The sequence below is a fragment of the Pseudophryne corroboree genome, chromosome 5 (assembly GCF_028390025.1).
Source record: "Pseudophryne corroboree isolate aPseCor3 chromosome 5, aPseCor3.hap2, whole genome shotgun sequence".
NCBI classification, from domain to species: Eukaryota; Metazoa; Chordata; class Amphibia; order Anura; family Myobatrachidae; genus Pseudophryne; species Pseudophryne corroboree.
In genome coordinates, this window is record NC_086448.1 from 10,136,103 (window position 1) to 10,163,988 (window position 27,886).

The following is a 27,886-nucleotide window of genomic DNA, read 5'->3' on the forward strand; positions in this document are numbered from 1 at the left end:
TACACTGTATACTGATTACCTGGATTTAGAGTTATATTTAACCCCCCCACCCCTCGAAAAAAAGAAAAGAAAAGTAAATAATTAAAATGCATGCTAGGGATTGTATCCCCAACGTGTCATGCTGGTGTAAATGTATGGTTGAGATGGATAATATTTTTATCCTGATGTTTTTAATGTAAAAAAATAAATACAAATAATTAGTACAGTATATTTATACAGTACAAAATAGGATGGCGCTCACTCTCCTGTGCATATTAACAGACCCCGCAACTCAGTGTCGTATCGAGAGAGATCAAGCTTTTTAAAGGTAGTTGCACAAGCCACACCCCCACAACACTTGTCGCACACCCCACATCACTTGTCACACCCTTAGAGCACTGGTAACACCCCCTGTGGTGGTACTCAATAGGACCTTTATATATTTCTGCTCCAGGTCCATTTGGACCTGAATCTTGAGGGCATTTACAGGCGCCATTGCTGGCGGAGACAAGCGGGAAGAATTCATGCATTTCAGGGTCTGGAGACCAGTGCTGGAGGAGGCAAGCGGGATGAGGCTGGTGTGAGGTGCCAGCTGCCTGCAAACTCCTTGCGGCTCATGCTTCGGGGACCACTGCTGGAGGGGACAAGCAGGAAAGGTAGGTGTAAGTGTGGCTATGGGGGCAGAGTGTGTGTGTGTGTGTGTGTGTGTGTGTGTGTGTGTGTGTGTGTGTGTGTGTGTGTGGGGGGGGGGGGGGGAGGGGCACTGTGTGTGAAATTGGGTGTAGTTGAGGGAGGGGGGCCTAAAACTGTTACCTTGCTTAGGGCCCCGTTAGGTCTAAAGCCGGATCTGCATTACGGAGGTGCCGGAAGTAGTGGTTGTCTGTGAGCCAGTGACCCTAACTGCAGGAACAATAGGCCGGGGTCTACTGCGGGTCCGGAGGTCTACTCTGAGGGCTCTGTTCTGCTGATGTGGAGCTGCAGGGCACTATGTGTAAGTGTCTGGGGCTGGTATACACTACTTTGTGCTGTGGGGAAGGAATTGTCATGTAACTTGGGGACAATGTATTACAAATTATGAAGGGGGGCACCTCTGATTGTTTCGCCTCCGGGCGCCTGGTACGAACTTATGCCACTGGCTGGATAAGGGGAGTGGGTTCATGGTGCACCCTCATTTTTCTCACTCTGGGGGCATACCCCATAAATAGCCTGCATCCTCCTATAACTATATATATATATATACATACATACATACATACATACAGTGGTCGAAGTGGGATGGTATACCGCCACTTCTTCCATTGACCCGGAAATGAGCCCATGAAAGTGCAGCAGGAGGCGAGGGAAGTGGCCATCCTGCTGCATATGGTGCTCCCCGTCCGTGCGCGGCGGCCGGCGGCTGTGTAGAGCGCTGTATTAGCTCACAGCCACTCACCACCGCCAGCCGCCCACGCACGCCGCTTACCGTCCGCCCGCCGCTCCTGCTTACCAGCCGCCCGGCACCAGCTCACTGCTGCCAGCAACAAATTAGGTAATGTTCCCCTGCTGTCACCTCTCTCCCTGCTGTCCCTGTCGTCACTGTCCCTGTCGTCACTGTCCCTGTCGTCACCGTCCCTGTCGTCACTGTCTCTCCCTGTCGTCACTGTCGTCACTCTCCCTGTCATCACTGTCGTCACTCTCCCTGTCGTCACACTCTCCCTGTCGTCACTGTGTCCCCCATCTCTCCCCCTGTCTGTCTCCCTGTCGTCACTGTCTCTCTCTCTCTCTGTCATCACTCTCTCTCCCTGTCGTCACTGTCGTCACTCTCTCTGTCGTCACTGTCTCTCTCTGTCATCACTCTCTCTCCCTGTTGTCACTCTCCCAGTCGTCACTGTCATCACTCTCCCTTTCGTCACTCTCACTGTCATCACTCTCTCTCCCCCTGCCTCTCCCCTGTCTCTCGCCCTGTCGTCACTGTCATCACTCTCCCTGTCGTCACTGTCGTCACTCTCTCCCTGTCGTCACTCTCTCCCTGTTGTCACTCTCTCCCTGTCGTCACTCTCTCTCCCCGTCACTCCCCCTGTCTCTCTCTGTGTCAGCGTCCGGAGTCTTACCGGTACGCTGGGGCCGCGGGGCTGGCTTCCTTGGCGTTGTGCAGGCAGCGGCGGAGGTGGGCTGCTGCGCCGGATCCGTGGGCAGCAGTAGCGGAGGTGAGGGGGTCTGCTCGTGGCGGCGGGACGCCGCTACAGCGGGTCGCTCTTGCTGAACCGTTGCTTGGAGACCAGGGGCAGTGAGCAATGTGGCTTTGCAAAAAGGTCTGCATTACTGGGCGCCGCCATGTTGGAGACCAAGTTTTAAGCATAGTTCCTGTTTCCTGTTTCTTCCAGCCAATCCAGGGGAAGCTCTCCCTATAAAAGGGGGCTGGTTTAGGACAGGGATGCCAGTGCTTCAAGTTACAACCCTGTTGTAGGTGCTTTAGCCTGTGCTCCCAGGATTCCTGCTGTATCTTGGTTCCTCCTGATCCTGCTTGGTCGGTTCTCTGTTGCTGCTGCAGCCCTGCCGTTTCTTGCCTGCTACTGCCTGTGGAAGCGCTCCTGGAAAACCCGGTCCAGTAAGACTCTTTGGGCACAGTCGGCCCCGGGTCTTCTGCCTCGTCTTTCAAGCCACACTCCACAGATCTCCTTCACCAGCCACGCCTTTGTACCACTGACCACAGCCTGCAGATTATTATCTTCAAGCCTCGTTTTCCAAACCACAGTCCACAGTCCTTGTCTCCAGCCACGTTTTCAACTACCATCCACAGGTCCACAGTTCATCATCTACAGTCTCGTCTTTCAAATCACAGTCCGCAGTTCTTCACCTCCAGCCACGTCTTTAACCATTGTGCTTCAGCCTCAGTTCCCTACCTCAGCCCTGTACATAATAAATACTTTCCATTGACTCTCAAACCCCGCCTACGTTCTTCATTGCTCCGTGTCCTATGCGAAGGAACTATATCTAGCCCCCTCATCTGGTTCATTCACAGCCTGCTACCTCCTCGGGCAAATCTCAGCTGCCGGATCCTCAAACCCTGCCAGACGTGACAGTAAGCACTGGCCAAATGGATTCGACGGATGATCAGGCCTCAGGAGGGGATTCAACTGCAGATATCTGGTCTCGCTTAAGTAAGCAGGAGGCCACACAATCTCAAATCGTGCAGTTCATGCAGAGTATGTCCGAACGTCTCGATTCTCTCTGTGTTGCCATGACGGCACCTCAAGTATCTACAGCTGCTCCCACATTGGCACCTCCGGTCCTGCTTCCTCCTGTACCAGTACCACTTCCACGTTTGCATTTGCCACCTCCCAGTAAATTTGATGGGAATCCAAAACAATGCCGCGGGTTTCTTAACAAGTGCGAAATCCAGTTCGAACTACAGTCGGCCAACTTCCCATCAGCACGAACCAAAGTAGCCTATATAATTTCTTTACTTACCGGGCAAGCGTTGGAATGGGCTTCACCTTTGTGGGAGAGGATGGATCCCATCTTATCTAACTATCCAGAATTCATGGCCACCTTTCGAAGTATCTTCGACGAACCGGGCAGGACTTCTGCCGCCTCATTGGAGATCCTGCGCCTGCGTCAGGGCACGCGTACGGTCAGTCAGTACGTGATCCAGTTTCGTACCCTTTCCTCAGAACTGAACTGGAATGAGGAGGCTCTCATTGCAGCTTTCTGGAGCGGTCTCTCCGAAAAGATCAAAGATGACCTCGCAACTCAGGATGTACCTGATAAGTTGGATAAACTAATTTCTTTATGCAATCAGTTAGATCTGAGGTACAGAGAACGCTGTATGGAGAGGTTGCGGTCAGATCGCCCTAAGCCTAGAGTTGTTCTTCCACCAACACCATCATCACCAACTGTGGATGAACCCATGCAGATTAATCGTTCCCACCTCTCCAATGAAGAACGTCAGAGACGGCGACAAGGGAACCTCTGCCTGTATTGTGGTGCATCTGATCACTTTGTTAAAACTTGCAGTCTACGTCCGGGAAACGCCCGCTCCTAGTTTGTGCTGGAGAGGTCAAGCTAGTAGAATTCTCAGAATTACATACCAAGAAAGAGTCTGTCCTGTTAACCCAATTGGAGCTCCCTTCTTCTTCTCTTCTCATCCCTGCACTACTCGACTCCGGAGCCGCCGAAAGCTTCATTACGTCAGCTCTGGTCAAACGATCTGGAATACAAATGGTTCCTTTGGATCGTACCATTTCTGTTACCGCAGTGGATGGAAGCTATATCCCAGAGGGTATTATATTCTTTCGTACTATTCCTCTCAAGCTGAAGGTCGGAGTTCTCCATTCAGAAAAATATCTCTTTCCTTGTAATTCCTAAAGCCTCTCATGAACTAATCCTAGGGTTTACATGGTTAATCAGACACAATCCCCACATAGATTGGCAAACTATGGATGTTCTCTCTTGGGGACAAGACTGCTTTCAGAACTGTTTACCTTCAGTTAGACCTCTCTGTTCTTCCAACCCTTCCAGCCTTCCTGTGGAGTACCAATCTTTTCAAGATGTTTTCAGTAAGCATGGGGCGGACACCTTGCCCCCGCATCGTACTTGGGATTGTCCCATTGAGCTAGTACCCGGTAAGACTCCTCCCTGAGGTCGAATTTACCCTCTCTCACTTCCCGAGACACAGGCCATGTCGGAGTATATACGGGAGAACTTGGAGAAAGGGTTCATCAGGTCTTCTACATCTCCGGCAGGAGCAGGGTTTTTCTTCGTCAAAAAGAAGGATGGCGGGTTGCGGCCCTGTATTGACTATAGAGGTCTCAATGACATAACAATTAAGAACAGATATCCGTTGCCTCTGATTCCGGAACTGTTCGACCGTGTTAAAGGAGCTGCTGTATTTACTAAGTTGGACTTACGGGGGGCCTACAATCTTATACGTATTCGCCCAGGGGACGAATGGAAGACGGCATTTAATACCCGCGACGGCCATTACGAATACCTGGTAATGCCTTTTGGCCTATGCAACGCCCCAGCCGTCTTTCAAGAGTTCGTTAACGAAATCTTCAGAGATCTCCTCTATGACTGCGTAGTAGTGTATCTGGATGACATCCTCATTTTTTCTAGGGATCTGAAGACCCACCGGGAACAAGTCAAAGAAGTGTTAACTCGTTTACGAAGGAATCAGTTATTCTGTAAGTTAGAGAAGTGCACCTTTGAAGTACCCACGATTCCATTCCTCGATTACATTCTTTCAGGGCAGAGGTTACAGATGGACCCCGCTAAAGTCCAGGCGATTCAGGATTGGGCACTTCCAGCTACCCTTAAAGGAATTCAACGTTTCCTGGGGTTTGCTAACTTCTACCGAAGATTCATTCAAAATTATTCTTCTGTCATAGCTCCTATAACCACATTAACTAGGAAGGGAGCTGATCCTGCCAAGTGGTCTCCGGAGGCTTTGGAAGCTTTTTCATCTTTAAAGGAGGCCTTCACGACTGCTCCAGTTCTTCGACAACCCGATCTCAGCCGTCCGTTCTTGGTGGAGGTTGATGCCTCTACTGTAGGAGTAGGACCAGTATTATCCCAGCTTTTCGAGGACAAGAGGGTCCATCCTTGTGCATTCTTCTCGCGAAGATTCTCCCCCGCTGAACAGAATTACGCTATTGGGGAACAGGAATTACTGGCAATTAAGTTGGCCTTTGAGGAGTGGAGGTATTTGTTGGAGGGAGCTCAGCATCCAATTTCGGTGACCACGGATCCCAAGAACCTCCTGTATCTACAGTCAGCCTGATGTCTGAACCCACGCCAAGCAAGATGGGCACTCTTCTTTACCCATTTAATTTTAAACTCAGTTACAGACCAGGTTCCCTCAACAAAAAGGCAGATGCATTATCTCGCTCCCTAAGTTCAGAAGAACCCTCTGACCGTTCAAAAGAGCAATTTATCCTGGAATCCACCTCTTTTTCTGCAACTAATACCTCTCCACTTCCTCCTCCAGGGAAGATCTTCGTTGCACCAAATCTTCGCAAAAAACTTCTTACATGGGCTCACTCCTCCTCCTTCATGGGCCATGCGGGCGGTCATAAGACACTTAAATTCATTCAACGCTCCTACTGGTGGCCTCATCTCAGGACTGACGTTCGGGAATTCGTAGCTGTCTGTCCAAAATGTGCCCAGCATAAAAGTCCCAAAGGTCCACCAGCCGGGTTACGCCATCCTTTGCCGGTACCACTAAGACCATGGACGCATATTTCTATGGACTTTATTACAGATTTACCTATGTCTGGTGGGCGGAACACCGTATGGGTCATAGTTGACTGATTCTCTAAAATGGCACACTTTGTTCCTCTGGCTAATCTTCCATCTGCATCCCAGTTGGCAAAATTGTTTATAGCAGAGATCTTTCGACTCCATGGTCTACCCCAGGAGATCGTGTCTGATAGAGGTCCTCAATTTGTGGCCAGGTTTTGGAGATCCCTATGTTCTGCTCTTGGCGTGAAATTAAACTTCTCCTCAGGATATCATCCTCAAACGGATGGTCAAACAGAGAGAGTGAACCAGGATCTGGAGACTTTTCTGCGTTTATTCATGTCCTCCTCACAGGACGACTGGCTGGACTTCCTCCCGTTCGCAGAATTTGCCCATAACAATCTTTATCACTCTGCCACAAAATCTTCTCCATTCTTCATTAATTATGGTTACCATCCAAGAGTTCCTGACTTCCAACTTCTGCCTACGCTCGAGGTTCCGGCCGCAGAGTCAACACTTCGTCAATTTACTGAAGCCTGGAAACAAGTTCACAAGACTTTGCTCAAGACATCCAAGAGATATAAGACCTATGCAGATCTGAAACGAAAAGCTGTACCAAGCCTTAAGGTAGGAGATCGGGTATGGGTTTCCACACGTAACCTAAGATTAAAGGTTCCTACAAAAAAGTTTGCTCCCAGATTTATTGGGCCTTACCCAATCGAAAGAGTGTTGAATCCTGTGGCTTATAAAGTGAAATTACCTCCGCAGTTAAGAATTCCTAATGCATTTCATATTTCTCTCTTTAATCCACTGGTACTTAATCGGTTCAGAGCCGCTCTGCCGAAATCACCCAAGATCCAATCAGCACATGGAGATGAATTTGAGATTCACAAGATCCTCGATTCTCGCAGACGTTATGGTCGCATCCAGTACCTTGTTGATTGGAAAGGGTATGGGCCAGAGGAGAGATCTTGGGTAGATGCAGAGGATGTCCATGCTCCAAGACTTCTTCGGACATTTCATGCCAAGTTTCCAACTAAACCACATAGGTGTCCGGAGTCCACCCGCAAAAGGGGGGGTACTGTATGCGTCCGGAGTCTTACCGGTACGCTGGGGCCGCGGGGCTGGCTTCCTTGGCGTTGTGCGGGCAGCGGCGGAGGTGGGCTGCTGCACCGGATCCGTGGGCAGCAGTAGCGGAGGTGAGGGGGTCAACTCGTGGCGGCAGGACGCCGCTACAGCGGGTCGCTCTTGCTGAACCGTTGCTTGGAGACCAGGGGCAGTGAGCAATGTGGCTTTGCAAAAAGGTCTGCATTACTGGGCGCCGCCATGTTGGAGACCAAGTTTTAAGCATAGTTCCTGTTTCCTGTTTCTTCCAGCCAATCCAGGGGAAGCTCTCCCTATAAAAGGGGGCTGGTTTAGGACAGGGATGCCAGTGCTTCAAGTTACAACCCTGTTGTAGGTGCTTTAGCCTGTGCTCCCAGGATTCCTGCTGTATCTTGGTTCCTCCTGATCCTGCTTGGTCGGTTCTCTGTTGCTGCTGCAGTCCTGCCGTTTCTTGCCTGCTACTGCCTGTGGAAGCGCTCCTGGAAAACCCGGTCCAGTAAGACTCTTTGGGCACTGTCGGCCCCGGGTCTTCTGCCTCGTCTTTCAAGCCACACTCCACAGATCTCCTTCACCAGCCACGCCTTTGTACCACTGACCACAGCCTGCAGATTATTATCTTCAAACCTCGTTTTCCAAACCACAGTCCACAGTCCTTGTCTCCAGCCACGTTTTCAACTACCATCCACAGGTCCACAGTTCATCATCTACAGTCTCGTCTTTCAAATCACAGTCCGCAGTTCTTCACCTCCAGCCATGTCTTTAACCATTGTGCTTCAGCCTCAGTTCCCTACCTCAGCCCTGTACATAATAAATACTTTCCATTGACTCTCAAACCCCGCCTACATTCTTCATTGCTCCGTGTCCCATGTGAAGGAACTATATCCAGCCCCCTCATCTGATTCATTCACAGCCTGCTACCTCCTCGGGCAAATCTCAGCTGCCAGATCCTCAAACCCTGCCAGACGTGACACTCTGTCGTCACTGTCTCTCTCTGTCGTCACTCTCTCTCCCTGTTGTCACTGTCGTCACTCTCTCCCTGTCGTCACTCTCTCTCTCCCCCTGTCTCTCCCCCTGTCGTCACTGTCGTCACTCTCCCTGTCATCACTCTCCCTGTCGTCACTGTCGTCACTCTCACTTTCGTCACTCTCACTGTCGTCACTGTTGTCACTCTCACTGTCGTCACTCTCCCTGTCGTCACTGTCATCACTCTCCCTGTCGGCACTCTCTCCCTGTCGTCACTCTCTCTCACCCTGTCTCTCCCCGTCTCTCTCCCTGTCGTCACTGTCTCTCCCTGTCGTCACTCTCCCTGTCGTCACTGTCTCTCTCTCCCTGTCTCTCTCCCTGTCTCTCTCCCTGTCGTCACTATCTCTCTCCCTGTCGTCACTCTGGCTGTCTCTGCTGTCACAATTTCGGCTCATTCAGTGTGCTATAATGTGAATTTCGGCTCATTCAGTGTGCTACAATGTGAATTTCGGCTCATTCAGTGTGCTATAATGTGAATTTCGGCTCATTCAGTGTGTTATAATGTGAATTTCGGCTCATTCAGTGTGCTACAATGTGAATTTCGGCTCATACCGTGTACTACAATGTGAATTTCGGCTCATACCGTGTGCTACAATGTGAACTTCGGCTCATACCATGTGCTACAATGTGAATTTCGGCTCATTCAGTGTGCTACAATGTGAATTTCGGCTCATTCAGTGTGCTACAATGTGAATTTCGGCTCATTCAGTGTGCTATAATGTGAATTTCGGCTCATTCAGTGTGTTATAATGTGAATTTCGGCTCATTCAGTGTGCTACAATGTGAATTTCGGCTCATTCAGTGTGCTACAATGTGAATTTCGGCTCATACCGTGTGCTACAATGTGAATTTCGGCTCATTCAGTGTGCTACAATGTGAATTTCGGCTCATTCAGTGTGCTATAATGTGAATTTGGGCTCATTCAGTGTGTTATAATGTGAATTTGGGCTCATTCAGTGTGCTACAATGTGAATGTCGGCTCATTCAGTGTGCTATAATGTGAATTTCAGCTCATTCAGTGTGCTACAATGTGAATTTCGTCTCATACCGTGTGCTACAATGTGAATTTCGGCTCATACTGTTTGCTACAATGTAAATTTCGGCTCATTCAGTGTGCTACAATGTGAATGTCGGCTCATACCGTGTGCTACAATGTGAATGTCGGCTCATTCAGTGTGCTACAATGTGAATTTGGCCCCATTCTGTGTGCTACAATGTGAATTTCGGCTCATACCGTGTGCTACAATGTGAATTTCTGCTCATACCGTGTGCTACAATGTGAATTTCGGCTCATTCGGTGTGCTACAATGTGAAAGGGGCACCAGTACTAGATAGTATAAGGGGTTCTACTACACGGGACATGCCCCCTTTTGGGTGACCGCGCCCCCTTTTCTGGAGCGCGCGCGCCTTTGGCGCATGCATAATTACATCCTTGACTTTTGCATACCCCCACTTCAAAATTTCCACTTCGACCATATATATATAAACAAATCGATTAGCAGACACTGCCCCATCCTCAATTCAATAGTGGTGGTGCTCATTACATTCACACAGCGTATCCTCCAATGGTGCGACACTCACCGGGCTTTTTTATAAGAGTGGATCAAGTAGCCGGCTTCATGGCAACATTTCTGGATTATTCACCCTTTAACAAGCAGCACATACTGATTGATAATGGGTGAATAAACCCAAAATGTTGCCATGAAGCTGGCTATTTAATTCATTTAATAAAAAATAAAAAAAGACCGGTGAGTGCCGCACCATGTGAGGATATACAGTATATCCAACCCACCGAGCCCGCGGCATGGCAAGCGCAGCGAGCCCGCAAGGGGCAGTGCTACAAAGGAGCCGGGATTCGGGTGGAGTTGGAGTGGAGCTGGGCACTCTGCTAAAGTAACATGCAGGGGACCCCCGGCAATACAGATTGTGGCTGTCATGATTCTGGCGCGGCGATTCTCCAGATCCGCTAATCTGAGAACGCTGCCCGTGAAACCTTACTGATTTCCTCAACGCATGTGGTAAATCCGCGCAGTAACTGCCACCAGCAGAAGTACTGATCGCTGCGCCAGTCAGGCCAAGCGACTTTGAGGGACCACGCCCGGGGCGAGCTTCTGCTCCCACCCGCACATACAAATATTAATACATAAAAAGTTAGGTAACATGAGCCTCTTGAGTCTTGGTTTCTGCAATGAGTAAGATTTTTAATCCAAGTCAAAACTTCAAAGTTTATTGATACATAAAAAAAGGTTACAATATAATAGTTTAAAGTCACATCAGTAATTACAATTTCAAGATATAAAAATAAGGTAATCACACACACACACACACACACACACACACACACACACACACAGTACCCCTTCCCTTCTTTTCTCTCTATCTGTCTCTCTCTTTCTCTCACTCTCTCTTTACCTGGCACAGTGTGCCTAAGGGGCTCTACCTGGCGCAGTGTGCCTAAGGTACTTTACCTGGCACAGTGTGCTTAAGGGGCTCTACCTGGTGCAGTGTGCCTAATGGGCTCTACCTGGCGCAGTGTGCCTAAGGGGCTCTACCTGGCGCAGTGTGCCTATGGGGCTTTACCTGGTGCAGTGTGCCTAAGGGGCTTTACCTGGTGCAGTGTGCCTAATGGGCTCTACCTGGCGCAGTGTGTCTAAGAGGCTCTACCTGGTGCAGTGTCTCTAGGGGCTCTACCTGGCGCAGTGTGTCTAAGGGGCTCTACCTGGCGCAGTGTGCCTATGGGGCTTTACCTGGTGCAGTGTGCCTAACGGGCTTTACCTGGCGCAGTGTGCCTAATGGGCTCTACCTGGCGCAGTGTGTCTAAGAGGCTCTACCTGGTGCAGTGTCTCTAGGGGCTCTACCTGGCGCAGTGTGTATAAGGGTCTCTACATGGTTAGTGTGTACAAGTGGCACTACTGTGTGGTGTAATGTGGATAACGGACATTACTGTGTGGTGTAATGTGAATAACGGACACTATAGTGCATGCCAGCGGTTCAGTCAGTGTCTCGTGGGATAGTGAATGGAAATCCCACGAGACACTGACTGAGCCACCAGCGTGTCTTACTGAGTCTGTACACAGAGCTCCTCGGTGGCTGCTGAGAGAGACTACTCCAATTTAAAAACCAGTAGTCTGTGGGGGCTCTGGGATGGCCGCCCCTGTCGCCCCTCCCTTAATCCGGCTCTGTAACTATCTTCACAGCGCTCTACAGCAACATCACTATTCAGCCAGGGGATACTGCCCAGGATCTGTGGGGTGCTAACTACATCTCCTGAGATTAGGCCAGGTCATAACAAGCTGCTAATGCATAAGGGGATTATCCAGTTAGGACCGAGCCTTGTATATGCCAATGTGACATGTTCTTAATAGGAAAATTGTATTTTTACTAGAGATGAGCGGGTTCGGTTTCTCTGAATCCGAACCCGCCCGAACTTCATGGTTTTTTTCACGGGTCCGAGCAGACTCGGATCCTCCCGCCTTGCTCGGTTAACCTGAGCGCGCCCGAACGTCATCATGACGCTGTCGGATTCTCGCGAGACTCGGATTCTATATAAGGAGCCGCGCGTCGCCGCCATTTTCACACGTGCATTGAGATTGATAGTGAGAGGACGTGGCTGGCGTCCTCTCCATTTAGATTATAAGAGAGAGAGATTTACTGGAACTTAGGACTAGGAGGAGTACTGTAGAAGTGTAGAGAGTGCAGAGAGTTTACTAGTGAGTGACCACCAGACAGTGCAGTTTATTTAATATATCCGTTCTCTGCCTGAAAAAAGCGATACACACAGTGACTCAGTCACATACCATATCTGTGTGCACTGCTCAGGCTCAGCCCAGTGTGCTGCATCATCTATATATATTATATATCTGTCTGACTGCTCAGCTCACACAGCTTATAATTGTGGGGGAGACTGGGGAGCACTGCAGTGCCAGTTATAGGTTATAGCAGGAGCCAGGAGTACATAATATTATATAGTGAGTGACCACCAGACAGTGCAGTTTATTTAATATATCCGTTCTCTGCCTGTAAAAAGCGATACACACAGTGACTCAGTCACATACCATATCTGTGTGCACTGCTCAGGCTCAGCCCAGTGTGCTGCATCATCTATATATATTATATATCTGTCTGACTGCTCAGCTCACACAGCTTATAATTGTGGGGGAGACTGGGGAGCACTGCAGTGCCAGTTATAGGTTATAGCAGGAGCCAGGAGTACATAATATTATATAGTGAGTGACCACCAGACAGTGCAGTTTATTTAATATATCCGTTCTCTGCCTGAAAAAAGCGATACACACAGTGGCTCAGTCACATACCATATCTGTGTGCACTGCTCAGGCTCAGCCCAGTGTGCTGCATCATCTATATATATTATATATCTGTCTGACTGCTCAGCTCACACAGCTTATAATTGTGGGGGAGACTGGGGAGCACTGCAGTGCCAGTTATAGGTTATAGCAGGAGCCAGGAGTACATAATATTATATTAAAATTAAACAGTGCACACTTTTGCTGCAGGAGTGCCACTGCCAGTGTGACTGACCAGTGACCTGACCACACTGACCACCAGTATAGTTAGTAGTATACTTATATTGTGATTGCCTGAAAAAGTTAAACACTCGTCGTGTGACTTCACTTGTGTGTTGTTGTTTTTTTTATTCTATAAAAATAAAACTCATTCTGCTGACAGACAGTGTCCAGCAGGTCCGTCATTATATAATATATAATATATACCTGTCCGGCTGCAGTAGTAATATATATATATTTTTTATATCATTTATCATCCAGTCGCAGCAGACACAGTACGGTAGTTCACGGCTGTGGCTACCTCTGTGTCTGCACTCGGCAGGCAGTCCGTCCATAATTGTATACCACCTAACCGTGGTTTTTTCTTCTTCTTTATACATACATACTACTACGACATCTCTTTATCAACCAGTCTATATTAGCAGCAGACACAGTACAGTACGGTAGTTCACGGCTGTGGCTACCTCTGTGTCTGCACTCGGCAGGCAGTCCGTCCATAATTGTATACCACCTAACCGTGGTTTTTTTTTCTTTCTTCTTTATACATACATAGGCACTCATTCCGAGTTGATCGGTCGCAAGGCGAATTTAGCAGAGTTACACACGCTAAGCCGCCGCCTACTGGGAGTGAATCTTAGCCTCTTAAAATTGCGACCGATGTATTCGCAATATTGCGATTACTAACTACTTAGCAGTTTCAGAGTAGCTCCAGACTTACTCTGCCTGTGCGATCATTTCAGTGCTTGTCGTTCCTGGTTGACGTCACAAACACACCCAGCGTTCGCCCAGGCACTCCCACCGTTTCTCCGGCCACTCCTGCGTTTTTTCCGGAAACGGTAGCGTTTTCAGCCACACGCCCCTGAAACGCCGTGTTTCCGCCCAGTAACACCCATTTCCTGTCAATCACATTACGATCGCCGGAGCGAAGAAAAAGCCGTGAGTAAAAATACTTTCTTCATAGTAAAGTTACTTGGCGCAGTCGCAGTGCGAACTTTGCGCATGCGTACTAAGCGGATTTTCACTGCGATGCGATGAAAAAGAACGAGCGAACAACTCGGAATGAGGGCCATAGTTACATAGACATCTCTTTATCAACCAGTCTATATTAGCAGCAGACACAGTACAGTACGGTAGTTCACGGCTGTGGCTACCTCTGTGTCTGCACTCGGCAGGCAGTCCGTCCATAATTGTATACCACCTAACCGTGGTTTTTTTTTCTTTCTTCTTTATACATACATAGTTACATAGACATCTCTTTATCAACCAGTCTATATTAGCAGCAGACACAGTACAGTACGGTAGTTCACGGCTGTGGCTACCTCTGTGTCTGCACTCGGCAGGCAGTCCGTCCATAATTGTATACCACCTAACCGTGGTTTTTTTTTCTTTCTTCTTTATACATACATAGTTACATAGACATCTCTTTATCAACCAGTCTATATTAGCAGCAGACACAGTACAGTACGGTAGTTCACGGCTGTGGCTACCTCTGTGTCTGCACTCGGCAGGCAGTCCGTCCATAATTGTATACCACCTAACCGTGGTTTTTTTTTCTTTCTTCTTTATACATACATAGTTACATAGACATCTCTTTATCAACCAGTCTATATTAGCAGCAGACACAGTACAGTACGGTAGTTCACGGCTGTGGCTACCTCTGTGTCTGCACTCGGCAGGCAGTCCGTCCATAATTGTATACCACCTAACCGTGGTTTTTTTTTCTTTCTTCTTTATACATACATAGTTACATAGACATCTCTTTATCAACCAGTCTATATTAGCAGCAGACACAGTACAGTACGGTAGTTCACGGCTGTGGCTACCTCTGTGTCTGCACTCGGCAGGCAGTCCGTCCATAATTGTATACCACCTAACCGTGGTTTTTTTTTCTTTCTTCTTTATACATACATACTACTACGACATCTCTTTATCAACCAGTCTATATTATTAGCAGCAGACACAGTACAGTACGGTAGTTCACGGCTGTGGCTACCTCTGTGTCTGCACTCGGCAGGCAGTCCGTCCATAATTGTATACCACCTAACCGTGGTTTTTTTTTCTTTCTTCTTTATACATACATAGTTACATAGACATCTCTTTATCAACCAGTCTATATTAGCAGCAGACACAGTACAGTACGGTAGTTCACGGCTGTGGCTACCTCTGTGTCTGCACTTGGCAGGCAGTCCATAATTGTATACTAGTATCCATCTCCATTGTTTACCTGAGGTGCCTTTTAGTTGTGCCTATTAAAATATGGAGAACAAAAATGTTGAGGTTCCAAAATTAGGGAAAGATCAAGATCCACTTCCACCTCGTGCTGAAGCTGCTGCCACTAGTCATGGCCGAGACGATGAAATGCCAGCAACGTCGTCTGCCAAGGCCGATGCCCAATGTCATAGTACAGAGCATGTCAAATCCAAAACACCAAATATCAGAAAAAAAAGGACTCCAAAACCTAAAATAAAATTGTCGGAGGAGAAGCGTAAACTTGCCAATATGCCATTTACGACACGGAGTGGCAAGGAACGGCTGAGGCCCTGGCCTATGTTCATGGCTAGTGGTTCAGCTTCACATGAGGATGGAAGCACTCAGCCTCTCGCTAGAAAAATGAAAAGACTTAAGCTGGCAAAAGCAGCACAGCAAAGAACTGTGCATTCTTCGAAATCCCAAATCCACAAGGAGAGTCCAATTGTGTCGGTTGCGATGCCTGACCTTCCCAACACTGGACGTGAAGAGCATGCGCCTTCCACCATTTGCACGCCCCCTGCAAGTGCTGGAAGGAGCACCCGCAGTCCAGTTCCTGATAGTCAGATTGAAGATGTCAGTGTTGAAGTACACCAGGATGAGGAGGATATGGGTGTTGCTGGCGCTGGGGAGGAAATTGACCAGGAGGATTCTGATGGTGAGGTGGTTTGTTTAAGTCAGGCACCCGGGGAGACACCTGTTGTCCGTGGGAGGAATATGGCCGTTGACATGCCAGGTGAAAAAACCAAAAAAATCAGCTCTTCGGTGAGGAGGTATTTCAACAGAAATGCGGACAACAGGTGTCAAGCCGTGTGTTCCCTTTGTCAAGCTGTAATAAGTAGGGGTAAGGACGTTAACCACCTCGGAACATCCTCCCTTATACGTCACCTGCAGCGCATTCATAATAAGTCAGTGACAAGGTCAAAAACTTTGGGTGACAGCGGAAGCAGTCCACTGACCAGTAAATCCCTTCCTCTTGTAACCAAGCTCACGCAAACCACCCCACCAACTCCCTCAGTGTCAATTTCCTCCTTCCCCAGGAATGCCAATAGTCCTGCAGGCCATGTCACTGGCAATTCTGACGATTCCTCTCCTGCCTGGGATTCCTCCGATGCATCCTTGCGTGTAACGCCTACTGCTGCTGGCGCTGCTGTTGTTGCTGCTGGGAGTCGATGGTCATCCCAGAGGGGAAGTCGTAAGCCCACTTGTACTACTTCCAGTAAGCAATTGACTGTTCAACAGTCCTTTGCGAGGAAGATGAAATATCACAGCAGTCATCCTGCTGCAAAGCGGATAACTGAGGCCTTGACAACTATGTTGGTGTTAGACGTGCGTCCGGTATCCGCCGTTAGTTCACAGGGAACTAGACAATTTATTGAGGCAGTGTGCCCCCGTTACCAAATACCATCTAGGTTCCACTTCTCTAGGCAGGCGATACCGAGAATGTACACGGACGTCAGAAAAAGACTCACCAGTGTCCTAAAAAATGCAGTTGTACCCAATGTCCACTTAACCACGGACATGTGGACAAGTGGAGCAGGGCAGGGTCTGGACTATATGACTGTGACAGCCCACTGGGTAGATGTATGGACTCCCGCCGCAAGAACAGCAGCGGCGGCACCAGTAGCAGCATCTCGCAAACGCCAACTCTTTCCTAGGCAGGCTACGCTTTGTATCACCGCTTTCCAGAATACGCACACAGCTGAAAACCTCTTACGGCAACTGAGGAAGATCATCGCGGAATGGCTTACCCCAATTGGACTCTCCTGTGGATTTGTGGCATCGGACAACGCCAGCAATATTGTGTGTGCATTAAATATGGGCAAATTCCAGCACGTCCCATGTTTTGCACATACCTTGAATTTGGTGGTGCAGAATTTTTTAAAAAACGACAGGGGCGTGCAAGAGATGCTGTCGGTGGCCAGAAGAATTGCGGGACACTTTCGGCGTACAGGCACCACGTACAGAAGACTGGAGCACCACCAAAAACTACTGAACCTGCCCTGCCATCATCTGAAGCAAGAAGTGGTAACGAGGTGGAATTCAACCCTCTATATGCTTCAGAGGTTGGAGGAGCAGCAAAAGGCCATTCAAGCCTATACAATTGAGCACGATATAGTAGGTGGAATGCACCTGTCTCAAGCGCAGTGGAGAATGATTTCAACGTTGTGCAAGGTTCTGATGCCCTTTGAACTTGCCACACGTGAAGTCAGTTCAGACACTGCCAGCCTGAGTCAGGTCATTCCCCTCATCAGGCTTTTGCAGAAGAAGCTGGAGACATTGAAGGAGGAGCTAACACGGAGCGATTCCGCTAGGCATGTGGGACTTGTGGATGGAGCCCTTAATTCGCTTAACAAGGATTCACGGGTGGTCAATCTGTTGAAATCAGAGCACTACATTTTGGCCACCGTGCTCGATCCTAGATTTAAAACCTACCTTGGATCTCTCTTTCCGGCAGACACAAGTCTGCTGGGGTTCAAAGACCTGCTGGTGAGAAAATTGTCAAGTCAAGCGGAACGCGACCTGTCAACATCTCCTCCTTCACATTCTCCCGCAACTGGGGGTGTGAGGAAAAGGCTCAGAATTCCGAGCCCACCCGCTGGCGGTGATGCAGGGCAGTCTGGAGCGACTGCTGATGCTGACATCTGGTCCGGACTGAAGGACCTGTCAACGATTACGGACATGTCGTCTACTGTCACTGCATATGATTCTCTCCCCATTGAAAGAATGGTGGAGGATTATATGAGTGACCGCATCCAAGTAGGCACGTCACACAGTCCGTACTTATACTGGCAGGAAAAAGAGGCAATTTGGAGGCCCTTGCACAAACTGGCTTTATTCTACCTAAGTTGCCCTCCCACAAGTGTGTACTCCGAAAGAGTGTTTAGTGCCGCCGCTCACCTTGTCAGTAATCGGCGTACGAGGTTACTTCCAGAAAATGTGGAGAAGATGATGTTCATTAAAATGAATTATAATCAATTCCTCCGTGGAGACATTGACCAGCAGCAATTGCCTCCACAAAGTACACAGGGAGCTGAGATGGTGGATTCCAGTGGGGACGAATTGATAATCTGTGAGGAGGGGGATGTACACGGTGATATATCGGAGGATGATGATGAGGTGGACATCTTGCCTCTGTAGAGCCAGTTTGTGCAAGGAGAGATTAATTGCTTCTTTTTTGGTGGGGGTCCAAACCAACCCGTCATTTCAGTCACAGTCGTGTGGCAGACCCTGTCACTGAAATGATGGGTTGGTTAAAGTGTGCATGTCCTGTTTATACAACATAAGGGTGGGTGGGAGGGCCCAAGGACAATTCCATCTTGCACCTCTTTTTTCTTTAATTTTTCTTTGCGTCATGTGCTGTTTGGGGAGTGTTTTTTGGAAGGGCCATCCTGCGTGACACTGCAGTGCCACTCCTAGATGGGCCCGGTGTTTGTGTCGGCCACTAGGGTCGCTTATCTTACTCACACAGCTACCTCATTGCGCCTCTTTTTTTCTTTGCGTCATGTGCTGTTTGGGGAGTGTTTTTTGGAAGGGCCATCCTGCGTGACACTGCAGTGCCACTCCTAGATGGGCCCGGTGTTTGTGTCGGCCACTAGGGTCGCTTATCTTACTCACACAGCTACCTCATTGCACCTCTTTTTTTCTTTGCGTCATGTGCTGTTTGGGGAGTGTTTTTTGGAAGGGCCATCCTGCGTGACACTGCAGTGCCACTCCTAGATGGGCCCGGTGTTTGTGTCGGCCACTAGGGTCGCTTATCTTACTCACACAGCTACCTCATTGCGCCTCTTTTTTTCTTTGCGTCATGTGCTGTTTGGGGAGTGTTTTTTGGAAGGGCCATCCTGCGTGACACTGCAGTGCCACTCCTAGATGGGCCCGGTGTTTGTGTCGGCCACTAGGGTCGCTTATCTTACTCACACAGCTACCTCATTGCGCCTCTTTTTTTCTTTGCGTCATGTGCTGTTTGGGGAGTGTTTTTTGGAAGGGCCATCCTGCGTGACACTGCAGTGCCACTCCTAGATGGGCCCGGTGTTTGTGTCGGCCACTAGGGTCGCTTATCTTACTCACACAGCTACCTAATTGCGCCTCTTTTTTTCTTTGCGTCATGTGCTGTTTGGGGAGTGTTTTTTGGAAGGGCCATCCTGCGTGACACTGCAGTGCCACTCCTAGATGGGCCAGGTGTTTGTGTCGGCCACTAGGGTCGCTTATCTTACTCACACAGCTACCTCATTGCGCCTCTTTTTTTCTTTGCGTCATGTGCTGTTTGGGGAGTGTTTTTTGGAAGGGCCATCCTGCGTGACACTGCAGTGCCACTCCTAGATGGGCCCGGTGTTTGTGTCGGCCACTAGGGTCGCTTATCTTACTCACACAGCTACCTCATTGCGCCTCTTTTTTTCTTTGCGTCATGTGCTGTTTGGGGAGTGTTTTTTGGAAGGGCCATCCTGCGTGACACTGCAGTGCCACTCCTAGATGGGCCCGGTGTTTGTGTCGGCCACTAGGGTCGCTTAGCTTAGTCATCCAGCGACCTCGGTGCAAATTTTAGGACTAAAAATAATATTGTGAGGTGTGAGGTATTCAGAATAGACTGAAAATGAGTGGAAATAATGGTTATTGAGGTTAATAATACTTTGGGATCAAAATGACCCCCAAATTCTATGATTTAAGCTGTTTTTTAGGGTTTTTTGAAAAAAACACCCGAATCCAAAACACACCCGAATCCGACAAAAAAAATTCGGTGAGGTTTTGCCAAAACGCGGTCGAACCCAAAACACGGCCGCGGAACCGAACCCAAAACCAAAACACAAAACCCGAAAAATTTCAAGTGCACATCTCTAATAATAATGCAGTTTTTCCATTACTGGTACATATCTATAGTATGTTTCACTGTGCGTGTCACACAAAGACATATTAATCATGTACAAAGTATACCATCTTTCCTAACTTTAATGTGCAAAGTAAAAAAAAAACTGTGTATGTAAATGCCAGCTTTACGTGGCAAGGTACAACCCAGCAAATGGGTGGAGCTGGGCACCCTTAGTATATATTGTTTGGCCAGGTGTAAGTGTGAGCACACAGTAATTCCATACCTTAGGGATAGTGTATCCTCGAAACTGAGTGTCTTTGGTCATAGAGTGGTAATGAGCCACAGGTGCCAGGTCTAAGACCCTCTGTATCTCATGCACCACGGCGTTAGTGTATGGCATCTGTGCCCGGTCCATGATCCCAGGTGAGCGCTGCGACTCTGTCACCTCATCAATCTCCTGCTGGACTTTCCCTGGAATACAGTATATAGGTAATTAGTATGTTAGTATGTTGACCATGAACACAAGAACGTAGAAATAAAACAATCTGATAATAAACCTAAATGTACGTGGACATGAGAACTATCATCCAGCCACAGATGATTCCCATCCATTCCAAAGATCCGGCAGATGAACCAGCCCTTTCCGAAGACACAGCAGATGAACCAGTCCCTTCCAAAGACCCCTACATATGAATCAGCCCCTTCCGAAGATCCCTGCATATGAATCATCCCTTTCCGAAGACCCTGCAGATGAACCATCCCCTTCCGAAGACCCCTGCATATGAATAAGCCCCTGCTAAAGACCCAGCAGATGAACCAGCCCCTTCCGAAGACCCACAGATGAACCAGACCCTTTCAAAGACCTCTGCATATGACTCAGCCCCTGCTGAAGACCCCACAGATGAACCAGCCCCTTCCGAAGACCCACAGATGAACCAGCCCCTGCTGAAGACTCCGCAGATGAACCAGCACCTTCCAAAGACCCCATGCATATAGTATGAACCAGCCCCTGCTGAAGACCTTGCAGATGAACCTACACCTTCTGAAAATTAACCAGCCCCTTCTGAAGACCCCACATGAGATTTAACTTTTAACCCTTTTCTGTTGGAGCCGTACTGGCATCTCAGTGCTCCTAATGATCCTACAGAACCCTCTACTCTGCTGACCCCCCCCGGGCCCAAGGCAATAAACCTTCACGACTATTGGTGCTTTACTTAAGAGTGAGAAAAAGTAACAACCCCCTATCATTCATCTTATTACTAAAGATTACAGATGTGTCCTCATACATTATTGCTGCAGTCATGCCAAACATCCCCCCCTCTGTGTGCCAGGTCACAAGAGACTCTGCAGCATCAGACATCTTCTTTGTATCAGGCTTTTTTTTGGCAAAAATGTGTCTTAGTCGCAAAGCAGTACAACTAGCACAGTACTACACTGCTCAAAAAAATAAAGGGAACACTAAAATAACACATCCTAGATCTGAATTAATGAAATGTTCTTATTAAATACTTTGTTCTTTACATAGTTGAATGTGCTGACAACAAAATCACACAAAAATTATCAATGGAAATCAAATTTATTAACCCATGGAGGTCTGGATTTGGAGTCACACTCAAAATTAAAGTGGAAAAACACACTACAGGCTGATCCAACTTTGATGCAATGTCCTTAAAACAAGTCAAAATGAGGCTAAGTAGTGTGTGTGGCCTCCACGTGCCTGTATGACCTCCCTACAACCCACACAAGTGGCTCAGGTAGTGCAGCTCATCTAGGATGGCACATCAATGCGAGCTGTGGCAAGAAGGTTTGCTGTGTCTGTCAGCGTAGTGTCCAGAGCATGGAGGCGCTACCAGGAGACAGGCCAGTACATCAGGAGACGTGGAGGAGGCCGTAGGAGGGCAACAACCCAGCAGCAGGACCGCTACCTCCGCCTTTGTGCAAGGAGGAACAGGAGGAGCACTGCCAGAGCCCTGCAAAATGACCTCCAGCAAGCAACAAATGTGCATGTGTCTACTCAAACGATCAGAAACAGACACCATGAGGGTGGTATGAGGGCCCGACGTGCAAAGGTGGGGGTTGTGCTTACAGCCCAACACCTTGCAGAACGTTTGGTATTTGCCAGAGAACACCAAGATTGGCAAATTCACCACTGGCGCCCCGTGCTCTTCACAGATGAAAGAAGGTACTTACTGAGCACATGTGACAGAGTCTGGAGATGCCAAGGAGAATGTTCTGCTGCCTGCAACATCCTACAGCATAACCGGTTTGGCAGTGGGTCAGTAATGGTGTGGGGTGGCATTTCTTTGGGGGGCCGCACAGCCCTCCATGTGCTCGCCAAAGGTAGCCTGACTGCCATTAGGTACCGAGATGAGATCCTCAGACCCCTTGTGAGACCATATGCTGGTGCGGTTGGCCCTGGGTTCCTCCTAATGCAAGACAATGCTAGACCTAATGTGGCTGGAGTGTGTCAGCAGTTCCTGCAAGACGAAGGCATTGATGCTATGGACTGGCCCGCCAGTTCCTCAGACCTTAATCCAATTGAGCACATCTGGGACATCATGTCTCGCTCCATCCACCAACGCTACGTTGCACCACAGACTGTCCAGGAGTTGGCGGATGCTTTAGTCCAAGGTCTGGGAGGAGATCCCTCAGGAGACCATCCGCCACCTCATCAGGAGCATGCCCAGGCATTATAGGGAGGTCATACAGGCAAGTGGAGGCCACACACACTACTGAGCCTCATTTTGACTTGTTTTAAGGACATTACATCAAAGTTGGATCAGCCTGTAGTGTGTTTTTCCACTTTAATTTTGAGTGTGACCAGACCTCCATGGGTTAATAAATTTGATTTCCATTGATAATTTTTGTGTGATTTTGTTGTCAGCACATTCAACTATGTAAAGAACAAAGTATTTAATAAGAATATTTCATTCATTCAAATCTAGGATGTGTTATTTTAGTGTTCCCTTTATTTTTTTGAGCAGTGTAATTCATTTCATATGTGACACTTGTATGTCTGTGTGCGACCGAATCTCTGAATCTGAATACAAAGTGCTACAATGTTTTGTTCCATGCCACACGTCGCTGTGCTTCGTATACAGACTCAGCCATTTATGTTTTACACATACACTGATAGTTTGGAATATGCTATACTTTACATGTTATTTCATAAGATCTGTAACCCAACAGCTGACTTTGATTGGCAGGAGGACAATCCTGGGTGTAATGTCTATAGAAGTGACCCAAGCACCATGTTCATCCATGGTCCTACTTCACCAGGTAAGTTACCCTGATACAGGAACAATGTGTAATTTGTGTGCATGGTCTGGAGCTTGACATTAGAGGAGGGGGTGGGGTTCTCCGGAAGTTGGGCCTACTGGGATTTCACCTGTACTGTACCCCTGTGGATCAGTTTGAACAATACATAATGGCCTATGCTGTATCTGACATTATACTCAGAGGACCCTCTGACAGATATGATAGACTGGCAATGGTACAAGACTTGGTCATCACTAACTGCATCGGTTGGCGTGACAGATCCTGGAACGATAAAACGGGGCATTCACTGTCATTGTTATTATGATACGTACATCATAGAAACACGCCTGCTGCTGGGAATTCTGCTGCAGTAAGGAATACCGCTTATGGTCCTATGCAATCACCGGTAGCCCCTATGATAGGTAGCCAGTGGCCATGGTGGTTGGCCAGTCACTGGTAAATAGCGCATCATAAATGCAGAGCTGCGGACTCTTGCAGAGGAGTGCGCTCCTGCCCTTTTCCTTTATTGGTGCAGTGACCCCGGCTGGATGATGTCACCGTACATCTGCAACCCACTGTGTTGAGTGTCATGTTGCCACATGACTGTGCAGTCAACTCCTCAGAGGTGAGACCTAACACCACTAATACTACCTGTCATACTGATATCACTACCACTGGCTAGCTACAATATCACTGTGAATATACTGCTGTCATTGCTGTTCCTATTTAGGTTAAGGATTACGGTGTAGCCCAATCTCCATTTCTTATTCTGCTGGTATCTATTGCAAACTAATAGGACATATCAATACAGACAGGGCAGACCATTCAGATAAGCAGCACCATGCAGGAAGTTGGTAACAGGAATTCTTTATGGCTTCAATATGCTAAAGCAGAATGAAATATGGTGCAAAGAAAAAAAAATTACCCCAGCACACTGCAAAGGATCAGCAATGAGATTTGAATACTACATGATAATAGAAATACAGAGATCTCAGCTTCCATAGATTTGCAAATACATGATTAAGCTGCCAGGCTGTGTCAAGGCTTCACTGTTTCTGGTGGTGCAATATTGGTGCTGGCCCTTGTCTATGCATTACATTTTTCAGTCATATGGAGGGGCACACACAGTCATTATGAAAAGCTCTCTCTCCCTGACTGTCTCTCTCTATCTACCTACCCCTGACACCATCTCTCTCCCTCTCTCTGCCCTTTATGCTGTATTTCTCTCTCTCTTTCTCTCTCTGGAACTGCTTCTCTCCCTGACACACTCTCTCCCTCTCTCCCCCTGACACTGTCTCTCCCTCTTTCCATCTCTCTCCCTGACACCTCTTCCCTTGATGCCGTATCTCTCCCTTCTCTATCTGGCACTGCCTCTCTCTCTCCCTCTCTCTCTTTGACACTCTCACTCTCCCTGACACTGTCTCTATCTCACTCTCCCCAACACTCTCTCGCCCCCTGATACTGTCTCTATGTCTCTCCCTGACACTGTCTCCATCTCCTCTTAATGCTGTATCTCTTTGTCTCTATCTAGCTCTGGTTCTGCCTCTCTCTCTCTCTGACACGGTCTCTCTTCCTCAATCTCTGCCACTGTCTCACTCTCCCTCTCTCCCTGGCACTAACTCTCTCTGCCACTCTCCCCCTGAAACTGTCTCTCTCTCTCTCTCCCTGACAGAGTCTTTTTCTATCCCTGACGGTGTCTCTCTCTGACCCCATCTCTCATTCTCTCGTCTGTCTCTCCCTGACACTGTCTCTCTCTCCCTAACATTGTCTCTCTTCCCTGACACATTCTCTCTCTGACACTGTCTCACAATCTCTCTCTGTCTCTGACAGTCTTTCTCTCTCCTTGACACAGCCTCTCTCTCCGTGAGACTGTCTCACTCTCTAACACTGTCTCTCTCTCTCTCTCCCCTTATATTTCTCCCTGACACTGTCTCTCTCTCTGACATTTCTCTCTCACTCTCCCTGACACTGTCTCTCTCTCCCTCTCTCCCTGACACTGTCTCTCTCTCCCTCTCTCCCTGACACTGTCTCTTTCCCTCTCTATTTCTTTCTCTCTCCCTGGCTTTATCTCACTCCCTTCCTCTCTCTCTCCCTGACACGGTCTCTATCTTTCTGTCCCTCAGACTGTCTCTCTCTCTGACACTGTCTCTATCTTTCTGTCCCTGACACTGTCTCTCTCTGACAACCTCTCTATCTCATTCTCTCTCTCCCTGACACTTTTGCTCTCTTGATCCCTTCTCTTTCTCTCTCCTCCCTCCCTGACACTCTATCTGCCCTCTCATCATTTTGCTGTCTTTCTCCCTGACACCCTTTCTCTTGCTCTTCTCTTTCCCTCTCTTTCTCTCCCTGACCCTCTCCCTCTCTTTATCACTCCTCTCTCTCTCCCCATGAAACCCTCTCCCTCTCTCTCTCACTCCCCTCACTTTCTCTCTCCTGCTCTCCAAATGGGCATTGTAGTTACAATGTCAGGGGGAGGGGGACTTTCAAGATTTTGCTATGAGGCCCATAAAGTTCTAGTTACGCCCCATACATACAGAAGGTGTCTCTTACTTTGCACATCTGGGTAATTGCTGGCCACAACCAGACAGAATTTCAAGGTAGAACTTGTGGTTTCCATTCCAGCTGCGAGCAGCCCTATGACCGTTACTAGGAGGCTCTTATCACAGAAATTACTCCCCGGCAAATGTTCCTCCTGGTGAAGAAACAGCCGCGAATATTATCACCGACTTCTAATCACAGAAAACTAAATCTTTGCTAATAAAAGAACATTTAAAATAAACTGCAAATTACTATATAACAAGACCCACTAACAACATGAGTAATAAACAGCCGCATTATAAGGTGTATCTGCCCTGTAAAGGAGTAAATAACAGGAGTGACAGACAGAAGTCGCCTGTGGTGTATCTGTGCACCTACGTGAGCACAGGGTATATAGGGTTAGCAGCACACACCCCTCAGGAAGCCCCAATGCCTACCTAAAGCGTCTCCATCCCTGATCTCAGTCGGATCCCAGGGAGAAGGTGGAGATGGCCATGTGTAACTGTTGTATCTGAATAGAGCAGTTTCACATCCGCCATCTTGGATACAGAATGAGAATGACTCTACCCTGGGAGCCGGCTGAGATGCGGGGAAGAGACAAAAGCTGTGACTGTAGCCCAGGTGAGTAGTGGGGAAGGGTAGGTAGGGCAGGTAGCCTATGATGTGCAGGGATGGCATCTGGTGGCTCTTACATTGATAGTAGGAAACCACTGAAGGTTTACACCATTGATTACTATCACTGCGGTGTCTCCAGCTCTGTGTGGAAGCGGTATTCAGTGTGAGGTGGCCAAACAGGAGGTGTTGCTGGTATATATGGCCCCACTGAGGTATGGAAGGGATGGGGGGGGGGGGCGCCATCGGATCTACTTGATAAGTATGGACACTCATTCTAACAAGACACACTACAATTGTTCCTAGGTAAGCCCTGAATGTCTTACATGAGTTATGATTGTGATATCTCAGGGCGCTCAGAATATGGCGCTGCACACTGTGAAAACGAAAGTTCATAATTACTGAGCCGGTTCTATCCTAAACTGGCCATGCCTACAAAATGGGGCAACACACCCTGTAATGTAAAATGGTCCCTGTCGCTACCGCTAACCCTCCTCCAAATGGCCGCAGCATGTCAGTCATTGTGAGCACAACATGGGGTGGTGCAGGACCCGTTCTATACATGTGCAGTGCATTCCCAATCACATGGTTCTGTACATGCGCAGTGCATTCCCAATCAGATGGTTCTGTACATGCGCAGTGCATTCCCAATCAGATGGTTCTGTACATGCGCAGTGCATTCCCAATCAGATGGTTCTGTACATGCGCAGTGCATTCCCAATCAGATGGTTCTGTACATGTGCAGTGCATTCACAATCAGATGGTTCTGTACATGTGCAGTGCATTCACAATCAGATGGTTCTGTACATGCGCAGTGCATTCCCAATCAGATGGTTCTGTACATGCGCAGTGCATTCCCAATCAGATGGTTCTGTACATGCGCAGTGCATTCCCAATCACATGGTTCTGTACATGCGCAGTGCATTCCCAATCAGATGGTTCTGTACATGCGCAGTGCATTCACAATCACATGGTTCTGTACATGCGCAGTGCATTCACAATAAGATGGTTCTGTACATGCGCAGTGCATCCACAATCAGATGGTTCTGTACATGTGCAGTGCATTCACAATCAGATGGTTCTGTACATGCGCAGTGCATTCACAATCAGATGGTTCTGTACATGCGCAGTGCATTCCCAATCAGATGGCTCTGTACATGCGCAGTGCATTCACAATCAGATGGTTCTGTACATGTGCAGTGCATTCCCAATCAGATGGCTCTGTACATGCGCAGTGCATTCACAATCAGATGGTTCTGTACATGTGCAGTGCATTCACAATCAGATGGTTCTGTACATGTGCAGTGCATTCCCAATCAGATGGCTCTGTACATGCGCAGTGCATTCACAATCAGATGGTTCTGTACATGTGCAGTGCATCCACAATCAGATGGTTCTGTACATGTGCAGTGCATTCCCAATCAGATGGCTCTGTACATGCGCAGTGCATTCACAATAAGATGGTTCTGTACATGCGCAGTGCATTCACAATCAGATGGTTCTGTACATGCGCAGTGCATTCCCAATCAGATGGTTCTGTACATGCGCAGTACATTCACAATCAGATGGTTCTGTACAT

General features: G+C 48.2%; 1 protein-coding gene across 1 annotated transcript in view; it reads right to left on the reverse strand.

Annotated features, from left to right (window-relative positions):
* The window catches only part of LOC134927084 (cytochrome P450 2C20-like), a 178,091-nt gene that overhangs the window by 48,083 nt on the left and 102,122 nt on the right, over positions 1-27,886 (reverse strand). Inside the window, exons 7-8 of the mRNA XM_063921082.1 lie at positions 25,708-25,849; positions 20,183-20,370 (exon numbers count right to left, since the gene is read on the reverse strand). Coding sequence (XP_063777152.1) covers positions 20,183-20,370; positions 25,708-25,849 — 330 coding nt within the window. The remainder of the gene's footprint in view (positions 1-20,182; positions 20,371-25,707; positions 25,850-27,886) is intronic.